Raw genomic sequence first — 15840 nt, 5'->3', positions numbered from 1 at the left:
GTCGAGACTACTCGAGACGCGATCAAGGTTGATTTTTCTGTCAAAAGTAAGATATAGCGTACCCTGCGACTTTCAATGCCGAATTCTTAACTTAATCGATTAAAATCGATTTTGAAGACTGAAAACATTACAATTATTTTTTAACCTACGATTTATGTAGCCGTGTGATGAAGTAGTAGTCGAAATGAAATATTATTGGCAAAAGGATAATAATTATAGTTATATCGATAATTAAAAAATATAGTTACTATATTGCAATGTTGTTTCAGTTTTCCGGAAGATCCTTGTATAAAAAATAAATGGATTGAAGCAACGGGACGCAAAAACTGGCTCCCTACAAAGCATAGCCGGATTTGTTCGATACATTTTCACGAAGATACATTTACTGGCCCATCAAAGTTTCGGCGACTAATCAGTACAGCTTATCCGACTATAGATATACTGATGATAATTTCAAATAATAAAAAGGTTGGGATCGATGACACAATTGGAAATGATTCTGTTTATGTTGTGCACATCACTAAATGACTCGCGTGACGTCAAAATACCTACGCAAAATGTTAAGGCTCACACACACACACACACTCGATTCTCATATAAATTGACTAACTCTTCGTCTATCTCGATTTTTGTTCTGTGACTCATAGCACCGACTGCTCTGAACTCGCTTCGCATTTTTATAAACTCGATTTATATTCGATAAAAGAATCTATAGAAAATCAATCATAAAAACGTCGATTTGTTATTATTACCTACGCCTCTGAATCGAATCACCATGGTGGTAGCGTTGGACATCACTAAATCGCTTGCGTGACGATGGTGACGATTTGGTGACGATTGACGATAGTAGGCATCAAAAAGTTGACACGCTCGGAATATTTTGGGTTATTACAGATTGAACCTTATTTTGAAGTGCTTCGGTTTATTTTTGTACAAAACATTTTTTATGTCTCAAATGTTTTGAGCGAGCGTTATTAGCATCTACCGAACGTTGAGTTTACTTAATGAGAAAAGCATCAAAAGCATATTATTAGTAAAATTCACGTAAAACTAAACATTGTTTATATGTTTTAGTTTTGTAGGGATTCTTTTACAGTTTTCACGCAATTATATTAGTGTATATGTTAAGGAAACGAGTGAGAAACGTTATTGTTTGTTGAAAAATCGATGCAATTAATTTCGGAAATACTGTGTAAAATTTTGATTCCTAGATACAATAAATGATAAAAAACACATATAAAACGATTTCTAACTACGCTTGTGTTATCTGAATATAAAACGTAAGTACATGTACCTTATTAAATTGTATTTTTCATTATTAAACGTAGTGAAAGTATACGCAAGCAAGTGAAAGTATAAAAGCAAGTACGTTTTAGAAATAATTGAATACTTACAGGTATTTATGTTAATGCTCGATATTTTGTTTTATTTTTTGCATATAATGAGAAAACCACCTTTAATTTTTTTTCCATTTTTAGAATGCGGTATTATGTCAGAAAAACGAACCGGGGGAAAACTCCTCAGGAACTGATGCAATCGGCCGCTTATGCTGTCATGCATCAAGGGCAAAGTCTACGGGCAATAGCGAAGGCCCTCAACATCTGCCACGCGACACTCTTCCGATTCATTAAGAAGCTGAAATCGGGTGACAACCCCACCGTCGGTTACAAACCCAAGCTGCTCTTCACGGCTTCTCAAGAACAAGAAATTGTCAAACAATTAGCCCAATACGCTAAAGTTTTCTGTGGATTATCTATAGATGAAGTGAGAAAACTTTCTTTTCACATTGCAAGAAGATGGAAATATGTGATACCGGAGGGTTGGATCAAAAATGGTACCGCTAGCAAAGATTGGGGAGACAAGTTTGTAAGAAGGCACAATTTTCCAGTGAAACCGTTGAAAGGAAAGTCAATGAAAAATTTCTTCACTATATTGGACAAATTAATGGATAAACACAAGTTTTTACCGTCAAGAATTTACTATTTAGAAGAAATTACTGTTCCGATCGCCAAATATATTGCCGACACAAGTTTGGCTGATCTAAAACCGGTATCTATGGAATTAGCTGTAAATGCTTCTGGAGAAATTGTGACACCAATGCTTATGATGAATAACGAAGAATACAAGCTGAAAGACAAATCTAAGATTTGTATTGAAAGTAAAACAGAAATAACAAATGCTACAGACTCGAGATACTTAAACCATTTCATAGATCGTACTAAACCAAGTGTAGCTGATCCCATTCTGTTACTAATAGACAACTGCCAATATGTCGATATGAATGTTTTGAAAAAAGCAAAACAAAATTCAATTACACTTCTTTGTATTCCTAAGAGTGAAGGCTGTATGAAACCTTTAGTAAAATTAGCGAAGTTTGTTAAAAAACCTAGCAAAAGTCAAAACCTGTTTTTTGAGCCAGGCTGTGACATATCACACATTGTATGTGCAATGTTGCCGTCGAAAAAGGAGATAGTGAAGTGTTTCAGAGAGAATGGAGTGTCACCGTTCAATCCGAGTGTTGTTACGGGTGAAGAATTTGTACCTGAACCTGTTGAGGAGTATAACTTTAAAGTAAGTATGGCAATAGTAAGTAAATAAAATTGTTGCGACAATAAACTTATTATTTAACGGCTTCCTTACTAGCATATTTGGTAATTAATGTAATTATCCTGCCTATAAAACATGGCATGAGCTCTGGAGGCCCCAGGTTTAAATCCTGGTAACGGCATTCTTGGTAATAATAACATAAGGTATTCCAAAACCAGTCTATCTTTTAATTTTATGCTGGTCCTTGAAGGCTTTAAAATAAAAATACTGTTTTTACACCTTACTTTTTCCTTACAATACAAAAAGATTATGATTAGAGCAGTTTTATGTATCTTTTGTATGTAGGGGGGTGGTCATATTGCATCTAAACGGACATTGACTCATTTGAAGTTTCAAGCGTCCATAAGCTACGTTGATCGCGGGTGGGCGTTAGTCTTGTTTGCATGTTTGTTTATGACTAGTATAATCTACCTACCTGGCTTGATTCTTTAAATAATTATGTATATTATCGATCTTAACTCTATCTAAAAATTTCTGAAATTTTCGATGTTAAGACATTTTACAAAATTAAAACCTGAAATTCTTAATTAACAATTTGCGTCATAAAAATCACGTAAGTAATACGAAATTATTACTTCCAATTTCATCAACAACTCATTGGAGTCGTTGGGCTCTTGGCGGTCGGCGCGTGTACGTCGTACTTTAGCCAGTGGTACACAGTGGACCGCGAAGTTGCCACTCCGTGCAAGATACAAAATGGCCGCGGCCCTCTCAGTTGGCAGCGTGCCTGCCTTGCGTCAGCTGTGTTGTGTGTTATTTTTAGATTGTTTGTGAAATATTAAACGTAAGTATTTTTTTATTACTTATTGTTTATTACATTTACTGATAGCGTTAGCTAGATGAAAATATTACTAAAACAAAAATAGTAACATTGATCAGTTGTTTTTAAGGTGTTATTAATAGTAAATCTCTCAAAAAGGAGATGGTTCTCAATTCATTGGAATCCTTTTTAGTGTTCCGTACAAAACTTTGTTTACGGAACACTTATGGGATCACTTCGGTCTTGCAAATCAGTTAAATACGTTTTTCTCAGAGACCGTTTGACATAGATATTTTAATATTATTCACTGATTACTTGGAGATTAATAGACCGATTTCAAACATAAATAATATAAGTAAGTAAATATTATTTATAGTACCACAAAGATAACAATTTTAAAAACAGATTTACACTGTAAATAAAGACAGGCGGTCTTATCACTGCAAGCGATCTCTTCCAGACAAGCTTAGGGTAATATTAGTAATATACTTAATACTAAACTTAAAGAAAAATCTAAACTAATGATTGTGTTGATAAATAATTTAATTTCAGATGGGTCGTGCTAGAAAAGGAGTTAGAAAAATGGGTAACCACACAGAAGACGATATGAGAACGGCTCTCAACCTCATAAATTCCGGCCTAAGCATTAGACACGCCAGTATGCAGTGCCGTTTAAGCTACGCCACCGTCCGCAGGTACTTAGTCACACTGAAAAATAACCAAGGGAAACCTATTCGCTTGACACCTAACTACGAAGTTAACAGAGTGTTTAGTGCTGAAGAAGAGGATTGTTTATTCAAATACATTAAAAACGGGACAGAGAAATTCAAAGGACTGACAACAGAAGGCTTTTCTTCAAGAGACTGCCGAAGACTCGCTTATAAAATGGCGAAAATTATTAATAAAAAAATACCGCAGGGTTGGATTAATGCTAAAACGGCCGGTGTAGAGTGGTTCCGGTCGTTTAGGAATAGACACCAGCTGATATTTGAAACACGAAAGGCTGGGGAGATCATTAGACAAACTGTGTTCGATGAAGATGATATGGAGGCGTTTTTTGGACATTTGAAAATTGTTAAGCAGGAGATGGTAAGCTTCAACAGTTTGGAAATAAAGATATTATATTTGTTTCTGGTTTTGATATGCGAGTTTGCCATTCTTTCAGATTAAAAAACATGAAAGGTGATTTTTCGTTTTGTCACCTAATCAATTCGTTTGGGGAATGAATTCTAAGTTCTAACTAGTTTTTTGTAACTGATAATTATATTAACAGACCAGTTGGGTTGGGCGGCATTCAACAAACATGCGGACATCCTCAAATCTAAAAACTTTCCACAATGCCTGAAAACTCGCCTCTTTAATCAATGTGTCCTGCCCACCATGACATACGGTGCCGAGACATGGACGCTCACTAGGGGGGGCTGTGCATAAAATACGAGTAGCACAAAGAGCCATGGAGCGCACCATGCTCGGCAAACTGCAAGACCGAGTGAGGAATGTCGAAATCCGACGCCGCACCAAGGTGCGAGACGTGGGTGTAAAAGTATAGGGAACACTTCAATCAAACAACAAGATCAAGCAATGACTGACTGTTTATTTTTATAGACGGGTAGGCCTACAAAATACAGAATCGCTCCTTACCCACATATACATAATATGACATCTTCCCTTTTCAAAAATACAAAAAAGAAAAAAAAAATCAAATCAAAATCCATACAGCATGCATTTTTTTTTTATATCAATACATTAAAGACATCTGAAATAAATTTAATTATTTTGCAGATTCTATTAATAATAGTAATTGTGATTGCATAATAATAACTAGTAACATAACATACGGAATAATAGCACATTAGGTTAACAACAGGTTTCGTTTTGTAATAACAAAAAGTACCTATTTTTTCCATAATAGGTACTACTTAGAATTACAGGTAGGTATTTATATAGTGACAAAATACATCAATCGCATTCACAATTAACTATATGAGTAACAATACCTACTACGTATATCAGTTGGCATTTAAAAAGTATACAATAATGAACTTCTATTCATCATTAGTTTAATGTTATAAGGATTAATTACAGAAAAACAATATTTTACATTATTTCAGATTAGTTTTTGTTATTGCACAACAGGCTATTCAAAACTCGACTTAGTCGCTAGGCAAAAAGGTTTACATTGCTATGACATCTACATTTACTTAAAAACTTACAAATTCATGCAAACATATAAGTAGGTACCTAAAATAGAATTGCAGTTGTTGTTTAGTAGGTACCTACATCGTAATACAGTTTTACTTATATACTAATTTCAATTCTTATTACGACAAATATGTTGTTTTAAATTTGTTTAATTAATAATACAATAGGTATTTTTGTGTACATGTAAATTATTTGGGATGCGTCTCCCGTCCTTCGCTGAACATCGACATCTGTTGTTAGGTCCAGTTACCCCACCTATCTGGAGCCCTCACTCTCCTGCCGGAACGAGTAACAAGATTATTACCGTTAGTTGGTACAGTGCTGTTTACAATGTGCGGAGCAGTGTCAGCACTTGATAACGGGGATGGCATTACGTCATCGAAATCAAAGAATGAATACATATCAGGCGAGTCACTTCTGTGCGGCGAGTCGCTAATTATATGTCGACGATTTCTAATTATTTCGTTACCGTTTAACAACTTAATTTTATAACTGCGTGGGCCTAAAACTTTTAAAATGGTTCCAGATGACCAACCTTTTTTATTTGGATCCAATAGAACTTTAACTTTATCCGCCACCGATAAAATAGGCAAGTTTTTAGCGTTACGGTCGTAGTATTTTTTCTGTATATGTTTTTTATGAAGTAACTTAATTTTTTACGTAATTTTGAATTTTCGGTTTTAAGAGCTTTGGACACATTGGAATTATACTTCTCATTTTTCTACTTTGCAGTAGTTGAGCTGGTGATGCTAAATCATTAGATAAAGGCGTATTTAAATATTCTAGAAGACCCAGCCTGAAATCAGTGCGATTTTCACTTGTTTTAATTATAATATTTTTAACAGTTTGTACCGTCCTTTCTATCTGACCATTAGACTGTGCATATCTTGGAGACGACTTTTTATGAGTGAATTGCCATTCATCAGCAAACTCTTTGAAACTTAAGGATGTAAACTGAGGTCCACCGTCTGACATAACTATGCTAGGTATCCCTTGGCGACAAAATATATCTTTAAGAGCTGATATTACGTAATCAGATGTTGTTGACGACAACCTAGTAATTTCTATAAACTTACTGTAGTAGTCAACTACTAATAAATAGTCAACCCCTTGTGTCTGAAACAAATCCACGCCTATCTTGACCCACGGTTCATCTGGAATTTCATGTGGAATCAATTCTTCCTTTTGATTATTTTTCCTATGCGACAAACATATATTACAATTATTTATCAAGTTGTCTATATCATTAGTAATACATGGCCAAAACATTATTTCTCTCGCTCGTAATTTACATTTTTCCTTGCCCATGTGCCCTATATGTAGTTTTGTTAACATATCCTTTCTTAGAGACCTAGGTATAACTATCCTATCCCCTTTCCAAACTAACCCTTGTCCCACAGTTAACTCATCCCTGTAAGTCCAATAAGGCCTTAATACGTCTGCTAAATCTTTTTTATCACTCGGCCACCCTTTTAAAATACATTTCCTTAACTGTACTAGTTCGTCGTCGGTGTCAGTTTGTTTTTGTAACGCGACGAACTGGTGGTCGGTGATGTGGTCGTCGGCGACCACGGCCAGTGCGCGCTCCACAGCGCACACCTCGTCGTGCAGCGCCTCGCGGCCAGCATGCTCGACGCTCGCGCCCGGCTCGTATGCGCGCGACAGCGTGTCCGCTATATACAGATGTTTACCTGGCTTATATACCAAATTAAACGTATAACGCTGCAACCTTAATAACATTCTTTGTAGGCGAGATGGCGAGTCCACTATAGGCTTTTTAATTATACTAATTAATGGTTTATGATCGGTCTCGATTGTTATATCCGATCTTCCATATATGTACGGATAAAATCGCTCACATGCAAACAAACAGGCATACAACTCCTTTTCAATCTGTGCGTATTTTTGCTCCGTTTTGGTTAACGACTTGGAAGCATAGCATACGGGTAGGTTATTTTGCATCAGACAACAGCCAAGGCCGCTTTTACTCGCATCTACTGAAATGACTATTGGCTGATTCATGCTATAATACTGTAACACTGGTCTCTTCATCAAGCATTCTTTAAGATCATTAAAACATTTACTCTGAGACTCATCCCAATGCCATTCAATTTCCTTTTTTTAATAACTCTCTTAATGGTTGAGTCTTATCTGATAAATTTGGTATGAACGTTCCTACGTACGTAATAAGCCCTAAAAATCGTTCAATATCCTTCCTATTCACGGGTGTAGGCATATTTTTTATTGCTGTTATGTGTGAGTCATCCGGACTCAGACCGTCCTTTGTTATTCGATGTCCTAAATACTTTATCTCTTGCAAACCAAACCGACATTTATTTCTATTAAGCTTAAGGTTCACTTTCACACACCTCTCCAACACATTTTTCAACCGCTGATCATGCTCCTCCTTAGTACGGCCATACACCAATAAATCATCTATGTACATACATACCCCTTCAATATCATCAAAATTTTCATATATCTTTTTGTGAAAGACTTCAGACGCCGAACAGATTCCATATGGCATTCTTAAAAACTTGTACCTTCCAAAAGGCGTATTAAATGTACAATACCTACTAGTCTCGTCAAGCCGCACCTGCCAGAAACCTGAGCTCGCGTCAAGGGTACTAAAGTACCGCGCGCCTGACAAATTTGACACTATCTCATCGATGGTTGGAAGCCTAAAGTGTTCCCGTTTTATAGCATTATTTAGCTCTTTTGGATCCAAACAAATCCGCAAATCTCCATTTGATTTTTTAACTACCGTTATGCTACTAACCCAGTCCGAAGGACCCTCAACTTTAGCAATTATGTTCTGAGCCTCCATCTCTAACAACTTATTTTTAACCGCATCTTTTATCGCAAATGGTAATTTCCTCGGTGCATGAATGACCGGTGCCGCATCTGATTTTAACTGAATTTTATACTCGCCAGGAAGACAACCTATACCATGAAAAACATCACTAAATTCCTTTATAAAATCCGGAAAATCATCATTTGACTGCTCCACAGACATAACTCGCCTGACCAAATTTAACTCTTTACACGCGTCCCGTCCAAGTATCGGCGCGGAATCTAAATCAACAATTTTAAACTCTAATACATATAAATCTTTTTTATATCTGACTCGTAAGAAAATCTTTCCTATGACATTAATACCAGCACCGGAGTATTCTGTAAGTCTTGTATTTATTTTTAACAAATCCTCACTCGCAATACCTAATTTCATCAAATAACCCTCGGGGAGTATGTTAACCTGTGCCCCCGTATCCAATTTAAAACTCACTGGTACATTATTTATTTTTAATTCCGTGTTCCACTCATCACAACAGTCACAAGGTCGGTTATTAATATTATTTACCTGGTCCTCAGACTCTTCCACCATGTACACCCTGCACATCCTGGCAAAATGATTCGGTCTGGAACATTTCATACAGCTCCTGCCGTATGCCGGACAGTCGTACTTTTTGTGCACACCGCCACACTGGCCGCACCGCCCTCCGCGATGCGCGTACGGCGCGCGGTGCTGAGCGCCGGCCGGGCCCGCGCCCGACGCGCCACCGCGCCCTGCGCCAGGCACCCATCCGCGCCCGCGCCATCCTCGTCCAGAACTCGTACTACGACTCGATTTTGCCTCGACTTTCGCACCTGACCGATTTAACTCGTATACTTCTTTGTTAGCTACCGCACACACTTCGTTACTTTTTATTTCACTAGTACACTCTCGTTTAATGTCCTCCGAATACATTTTCGACACTATAGCAGCCCGACATATTTCTAATGCTTTACTTAGCGTTAGGTCGTCCTCGCGTAGCAACCGCTCCCTAATCGCTGCACTGACGATTCCGCATATGAGTCTATCTTTTATTAACCCGTCGTTTAGGTTACCAAACTCGCATGACTGAGCCAACTTTCTCAATTCAAAGACGTATTGGTCTATGGACTCATGTTCACCTTGTTGACGAGTAAAAAACCGATGACGCTCGACCGTTACATTTTTTTTCGCTTTAAAATGCTTATCGACTAGACCTATTAAGGTCGCTAATGTTGTACATTTCGTCGTACTTTGTTCTATTATCTCACGGCACTGTTCCCCTACGACGTGTAAAAAAATGTTAATTTGAATATCTTCCGTTTTCTTATTAATTTCACATGCCTTAACGTATATTTGAAAACCATTCTTCCACTTCTCCCAGGATTCACACAAACTGCCAAACGCCATATTGGTTATATTCTCCTCGAACTTAAACGGCAACGGGGGAGTAAGAACCGATTCCATCTTAGTTTTTTTTTAGAACTTCCTTAGTATCTTAACGTTTTGGTCTTCTGACTTCCAAATTATGCACTTTTTATCACTTTAACCGACTGCGCCATGTAAAAGTATAGGGAACACTTCAATCAAACAACAAGATCAAGCAATGACTGACTGTTTATTTTTATAGACGGGTAGGCCTACAAAATACAGAATCGCTCCTTACCCACATATACATAATATGACAGTGGGTGTCGTCATCTCCAAGCTAAGGGCTCCTCTACACGATGGGCCAGCGCTGGCCACTCCAAGGGACGCAGCCATGTGGTAGAATGAGATAGCAATATCACTTGCCCCCTCTAACGCATAAATGCGTCCCTTGGAGTGGCCGGCGTTGGCCCATCGTGTAGAGGAGCCATTAAATGGAGTTGGGCGGGACATGTTGCTAGGCAGAGTGATGACAGGTGGACCAAAATGTTGACGGATTGGTGGCCGCTTTCGGATGAAAGAAGCGCCTGGCGTCCGTTAGCTCGTTGGGTGGATTTACAATTCGTATTAAAATTGTAAATACTATCATGCAAGGACACACGATAACGTTTTCAGGTCCTCCAGTAAGAAAATACGACTATGTCATGTCTTGTAACTTGTAAGAAAATACGACTAAGACATTACCATCTTCATCACTTGGATGGTTGGCAGTCCTCAACTGTGCGTTTCTGCAGAAACTTCCTGCCTCGCACAGCCAAACTGTGGAATGAACTGTCGCCTGCGGTATTTCCGGACCGATACGACCTTCAAACCTTCAAGAAAAGAGCGTACGCCCATCTTAAATTCCGGCAACGCGCTTGCAACCCTTCTGGTGTTTCGGGTGTCCATGGGCGGCGGTAATCGCTTACCATCAAGTGATCCGTCTGCTCATTTGCCTCGTATTTCATAAAAAAAAAAAGTAGAATATTCGATTATTATTTAACGGCCTCCTAGCCTACTTAGTCGGTAGCTCTGTAGCACAAAGCAAAGAATTAATAGAAGTGAATCATACGTCTATAGCGTGTGGCAAGATTAAGGTTAGATGCACTCGATTTCACCACAGACTTGTCAGTCGTGTGACAGTTCAGTATGGCACTTTTGAGATGTCAGATGTGAAAACGATCGCAGTAAAAATTACAAATATGCCGTGCTGCTCCATTTTGGAGTGTAAAAACTCTAGCCGAACAAAAAATATTATCCGTGGGGGCATTTCATATCATCGGTAAGTATTATTTCAAGTAATATTTCAATATTTTTTACATTTTCGGTTTCCGCAAGGATTTTTTGATTGTTTACTACAAAAACCAAATTATTTAATAAGGTTGATAATTATCTACTTAGGGTAAAAGTCATGTACACCTGTTTCATCTCTATATTAATTGTACCCCTATGATTAAATACGAGTAGGTAAAGGTGTCGGCTTTAAGCTGTCACATAATTTTACTGCCGGGTATTTGCTGGCCAGTCTAAAGCCCGCTCCACACTCTTGCACACACACACGCATCGCGGTGGGAGGATAAGAAATTTGATTGAATTAAAAAACTGAAAGTACACAACGGGTTAGCACTAATTGGCTAGCACGTTATTATTTTACAAAGCAATATTGTTGTGATATTCGAAATATCTAAATTTCACCTTATTAGCTTTATTTTTGTTATGAAATGGAAATTTAAATCATCTTTTAAAAGGATTTTGTGTTTATCTAGATTTCCTAAAGATCCGTGGCAGAAAGGTAAATGGATCGATGCCACCGGAAGGAAGAACTGGATGCCAACAAAAACAAGCACGATATGTTCGGTACATTTTTGTCAGAATGAAATTTTCTTGTCAGAAAAGGGCTATAGATATATAAACGACATGGGGATTCCAACTAAAAACATTGTCGCCTTAATCAACGTAAGTTATATACATGTCATATAAGTTGCGTGACTGTGAAATTTGAATGTGTTTTAGAATAATTAATAAAAAATAAACTGATTGATATTATTTTTGTTTAACTCCTACACTATCTTCACCTACAGCAAAGTTTGTTCACCTCTTGTTGCTTGAAACTCGCAACTCGCAGAAGTCTTACCTTTTGAAGCCTAGCTCATGGTTCTATTATGGAATCCTATGTTTGCTTGGGTCTCTCTCTATGTTAGCACGAAGGGTATACAATAATTTTGCTCCCTTAATATTCTTTCTTCCGTGCTCGGTAGTGACCATGCCGAGTGTGTACTGTCTCTTCCGAAAATCGTTTTTTCCAGATTTATATTTTTGCCATTCGCAAGGAAAAAATGGTAAAAATTGCGAATGGCAAAAATCGCAATCTGGAAAAAACTATTTTCGGAAGAGACGGTACACACTCGTTCCTGAGTTACAGATGTTTTCTACGTATTTATATTATATTATATATATCGTCGTCTAGTACCCACATCACAAGCCTTATTGAGCTTACTGTGGGACTAGATTGATCTGTGTTAAAATGTCCAAAAATAATATTTATTTATCTTCCTGTCCCTTCACTTGCAGGTGAGCGAGCCGGTCGCGCAGCCTTTGCCTGGCCCGAGCAGAATTCAGACTACACAAACCTCAGGTAAGTTTACGCGAAATAGAATCAGAACTCAGATTAACCATATATCAATATAAAGTTATAGGGTAATTCGCCAGTAATTGGCCGCCTGAAACTATAAATGAATTCTATTCCCCTATCAATAACAGTGGCCGTTATTTATTGGTGAATAGAATTCATTTTTAGTTTAGGGCGGCCACTTACTAAAACTGGCCAGTTACTTTCAGCGGACGTTTTCTGCTGAGAAATACAGAGAAAGCTTACGTCATATTTGGACGGGAATTTGACGTGGCCAGTATGTTAGCCTTAAAGCTAAATCTCATAGAACAAAACTAGAGCTAGAGACGGGGAAAACTAGTGGCGTAACGTCGCCATTTTCTTTTAATGTGCTCGACCGAAAGGGGGCCTTCCGTCGACAGGCCGTAGGCTACTTCCCCCTCGCCTAGTTATGCCACTGGGGAAAACCTATGCTGGTGCCATCTATACAAACCTTTGACCATTGCCGACTCCGCATCCCGTCATTGAAATAACTGTGGAGAGAAACTTCGCCCGACTCCAAGTAGATAGAGATAGAATACTTTTGATTCCACACCTCAGTAAGATACAGCTTTCGGAAAAATAATTTAATAAATATAGAGGCAGACAACAGGCAGTCTTATCGCTATAGAGCGAACTCAACAACCTTTGGGTGCAAAAAAAGGTGTATGTGTTGCAGCATCTTTTGACTAAGATTTTTTTTTTCAGATGCCAACGTGTCATCGAAGAATCAAGACCCTCTAAGTAGAGGCACCATCGACCAGTGTCGCTTCTGCGGCGAATTCACCAAATGCGTCCCCGTTTCCAACAAGCCATATATCTCCAACAACACCACACTGGCCTTCAACGACGTCGCCGTACAACTAGACTTCAACGACGGAACGTTACCCAAGACCGTCTGCCAAGCCTGCGACGTGAAACTAACAGAGATGTACGATTTTGTGAAAGTCGTCAAAGCGGCTCAGGAATCCCTGATCAATGTTGCAGAACCAAGACAAGTCGATGTTGAAATAGACCCTAGAGAAGATTACGAAACATTAGTTGTTAAAACTGAATATGATGATGATGAAAAAGATGATGATGGTAATGATGAGAGTAAAGATGGAATAGTAGATTCGTTGACGATTGGTGAAACTATATTTATCAAAGAAAAAGTAGCTGAAAAAAGGAAGAATAAGACATCAGGTCCTAAAAAGCAGAAGAAAGCTAAAGTGACTGAAGTTAAAAGTGAAAATGAAGATGAGTTGATAATGGATATAAAAGAAGAAGTTATTGAGAGAGATACAAATGATCTTGAAAGTAATACAGGTTGTTTGGTTAGTGATACAGGAACGGATGCTAAACCTAGTGAAGTGGAACTTGCAACGAGTGCTTTAGTTTTTGAAATGAGAAGTGATGGTAGTGGGTACGGATATAGTTAGGGAAAAAGATGAAGTGTTTTTAAACAATACAGTGTTTTTAAACTTGGTTTTAGTTAGATATAAGACAAGGAAGTGCATTTTTCGTTATGCTGTTTAATTGATTTTGCTCAAAAGGCAAAAGTTTGCGCTGAAAATTTTGTAATTTGTAATTAGTGTAGAGTTAGACCAAGAAAAATCTGCAACGATTTTGATGGCACACGTAAACGTAATGCAAGTGTTATTTTAAAAAGCGTCAAACTTCTATGCTAATAAATTACACGTGCGTGCTATCAAAATCGTTGCAGATCTTTCTTGGTCTAACTCTAATTACGCTGGATTATTTTCTTTTAGTTTACTCAAATTCTAAATCTCGATGGCTATCAAAGGAAGAAGCTAGATTTTTTTATGTTCAGTATTTATTTATAGTTGTTTTATGTAAGTTCAATGTGGGTAAGACCGTCTACCTCTACAATTACAAGCTCTTTCATCGCTTTAATTCTTGCGTTACACATTCTCCACTTACAGAAGTTCGGTCACAGAATAAATAATAGTACTAAGTAAAGAAGACTCACTCTCTAAAGCTGGAAACAAATTATCGGACGCGGCTGACGGACGCGGCTCACAGCCGCGACTTATAGGTATCTAGATAATGAATATACACTGAACTGTGCAAACTATCGGAGGTAAGCCGTGGACGTGACCTTGAGCCTTCGGACATCGACAGAAATCTGGCGCGCTGGATGTTCCTGTCAGCCGAAAGCCACGTCCCGAAAACTGTGCACACTTTTATGTCGCGCCCGTCAGCCGCGTCCGATAATTTGTTTCCAGCTTAACAAAACGCGTTTATTACGATCAGCACAGATATGGTCGGTAGGTGGCGACAGCGCCACGTGCGGCTTATGGCAAACCCCAAAATTGGGGCCGGACGGATGTACTTATAGCTACCTGCAAAGCGACGAAATAGCGGAGTGAGACACACCAGTAGTTCGGTAGAGTGTCTGAGCGACGTACGTACGTAGTACGTATATAAATACAAGAGTTCTTGCCCTATGACGGTCTTCCCCCAGTAAATTTTGCATGTCGGTCTTCTCCGCATTGACTTTAGTGAGATTGCTTCAATTTGTTTTCTCATCTTAAACACTTCTCACAATTTTTAGGTACTGAATTGCGGTGTGTGAAGTATTTTATCTTTTTTCTTTGAATGAAAGTTTTGTTCCAACGTTGTAGAATTTTGTATGAATATAATTCAAATATGTATCATTGAGATTATTTTTGTGTCGTGTTTGTCAAGAACGTTAGTGTTCAAGTCGCCCTTATTTTTATTTTAAACCTAATAAAGAAAATCATATTTAGTCATCTTTTTATTTTTTTTGACGAATTTTACTGCTCTTTAACACATCAGAGGCATAGAATAAATAATAGTACTAGGTACAAAAGACTCGCTCTCTAACAAAACGCGTCTGTTACGATCAGCACAGATATGTCCGCTAGGTGGCGACAGCGCCACGCGCGGCTTATTAGGTCAGGAAATGAATGCTCAAAAAACGTTGTAGAGGGAAATGCTAGGAACACAATTTTTGACTCCGTAACTTTGTTTGGACTAGTTACGAGGTGAACATATCAAAAGTCCCCGGCTGTAGCCCCGGTGCTGGGGGGTAGAGGGGGGTAAGAAGGTCGAATTTTTCGGTTTTTCATTGATATCTTGGAAACTTTGCGCCTTAGCGACAAGAGTACTAAGACAAACCGAAAGCTGATAAAATTAGTTACAAGTTTTATCCAGTCAAGTTTTTCGATATCTTGAATAGTTTTTGAGATACCCGCTCTTGAAAGTTTATTTAGGGATTTTAATGTTATCTTGATATCTACATCAGTGAAGCTGTTAGGCCATGTTTGGTATCATTTTCGTATAAATCGGGGGTGCTGAATTCATTTATGGTATCACATTGACACTATTTCGAAGTAAAACCAAAATTTAAAAAAACATATTTTTTTTAATCCCTCTTCA

At 38.0% G+C, this 15840-nt stretch overlaps 2 protein-coding genes across 2 annotated transcripts; one reads left to right on the top strand and one right to left on the bottom strand.

Annotated features, from left to right (window-relative positions):
* Nucleotides 1-876: 876 nt before the first annotated feature.
* On the top strand, nt 877-15191 carry LOC134677011 (uncharacterized). The gene is made up of 4 exons (XM_063535417.1): nt 877-1280; nt 1479-2571; nt 12360-12423; nt 13144-15191. The coding sequence occupies exons 2-4, from the start codon at nt 1480-1482 to the stop codon at nt 13854-13856; spliced, it is 1869 nt and encodes a 622-aa protein (XP_063391487.1). The 5' UTR covers nt 877-1280; nt 1479; the 3' UTR covers nt 13857-15191.
* On the bottom strand, nt 7670-9848 carry LOC134676890 (uncharacterized protein K02A2.6-like). The gene has a single exon (XM_063535274.1). The coding sequence runs from the start codon at nt 9846-9848 to the stop codon at nt 7677-7679; it is 2172 nt and encodes a 723-aa protein (XP_063391344.1). The 3' UTR covers nt 7670-7676.
* Nucleotides 15192-15840: the final 649 nt, after the last annotated feature.

This window comes from Cydia fagiglandana, chromosome 25, assembly GCF_963556715.1.
Source record: "Cydia fagiglandana chromosome 25, ilCydFagi1.1, whole genome shotgun sequence".
Taxonomy (NCBI): domain Eukaryota; kingdom Metazoa; phylum Arthropoda; class Insecta; order Lepidoptera; family Tortricidae; genus Cydia; species Cydia fagiglandana.
The sequence above is the reverse complement of the archived record's forward strand: the minus strand, read 5'-3'. Positions and strand labels throughout refer to the sequence as shown.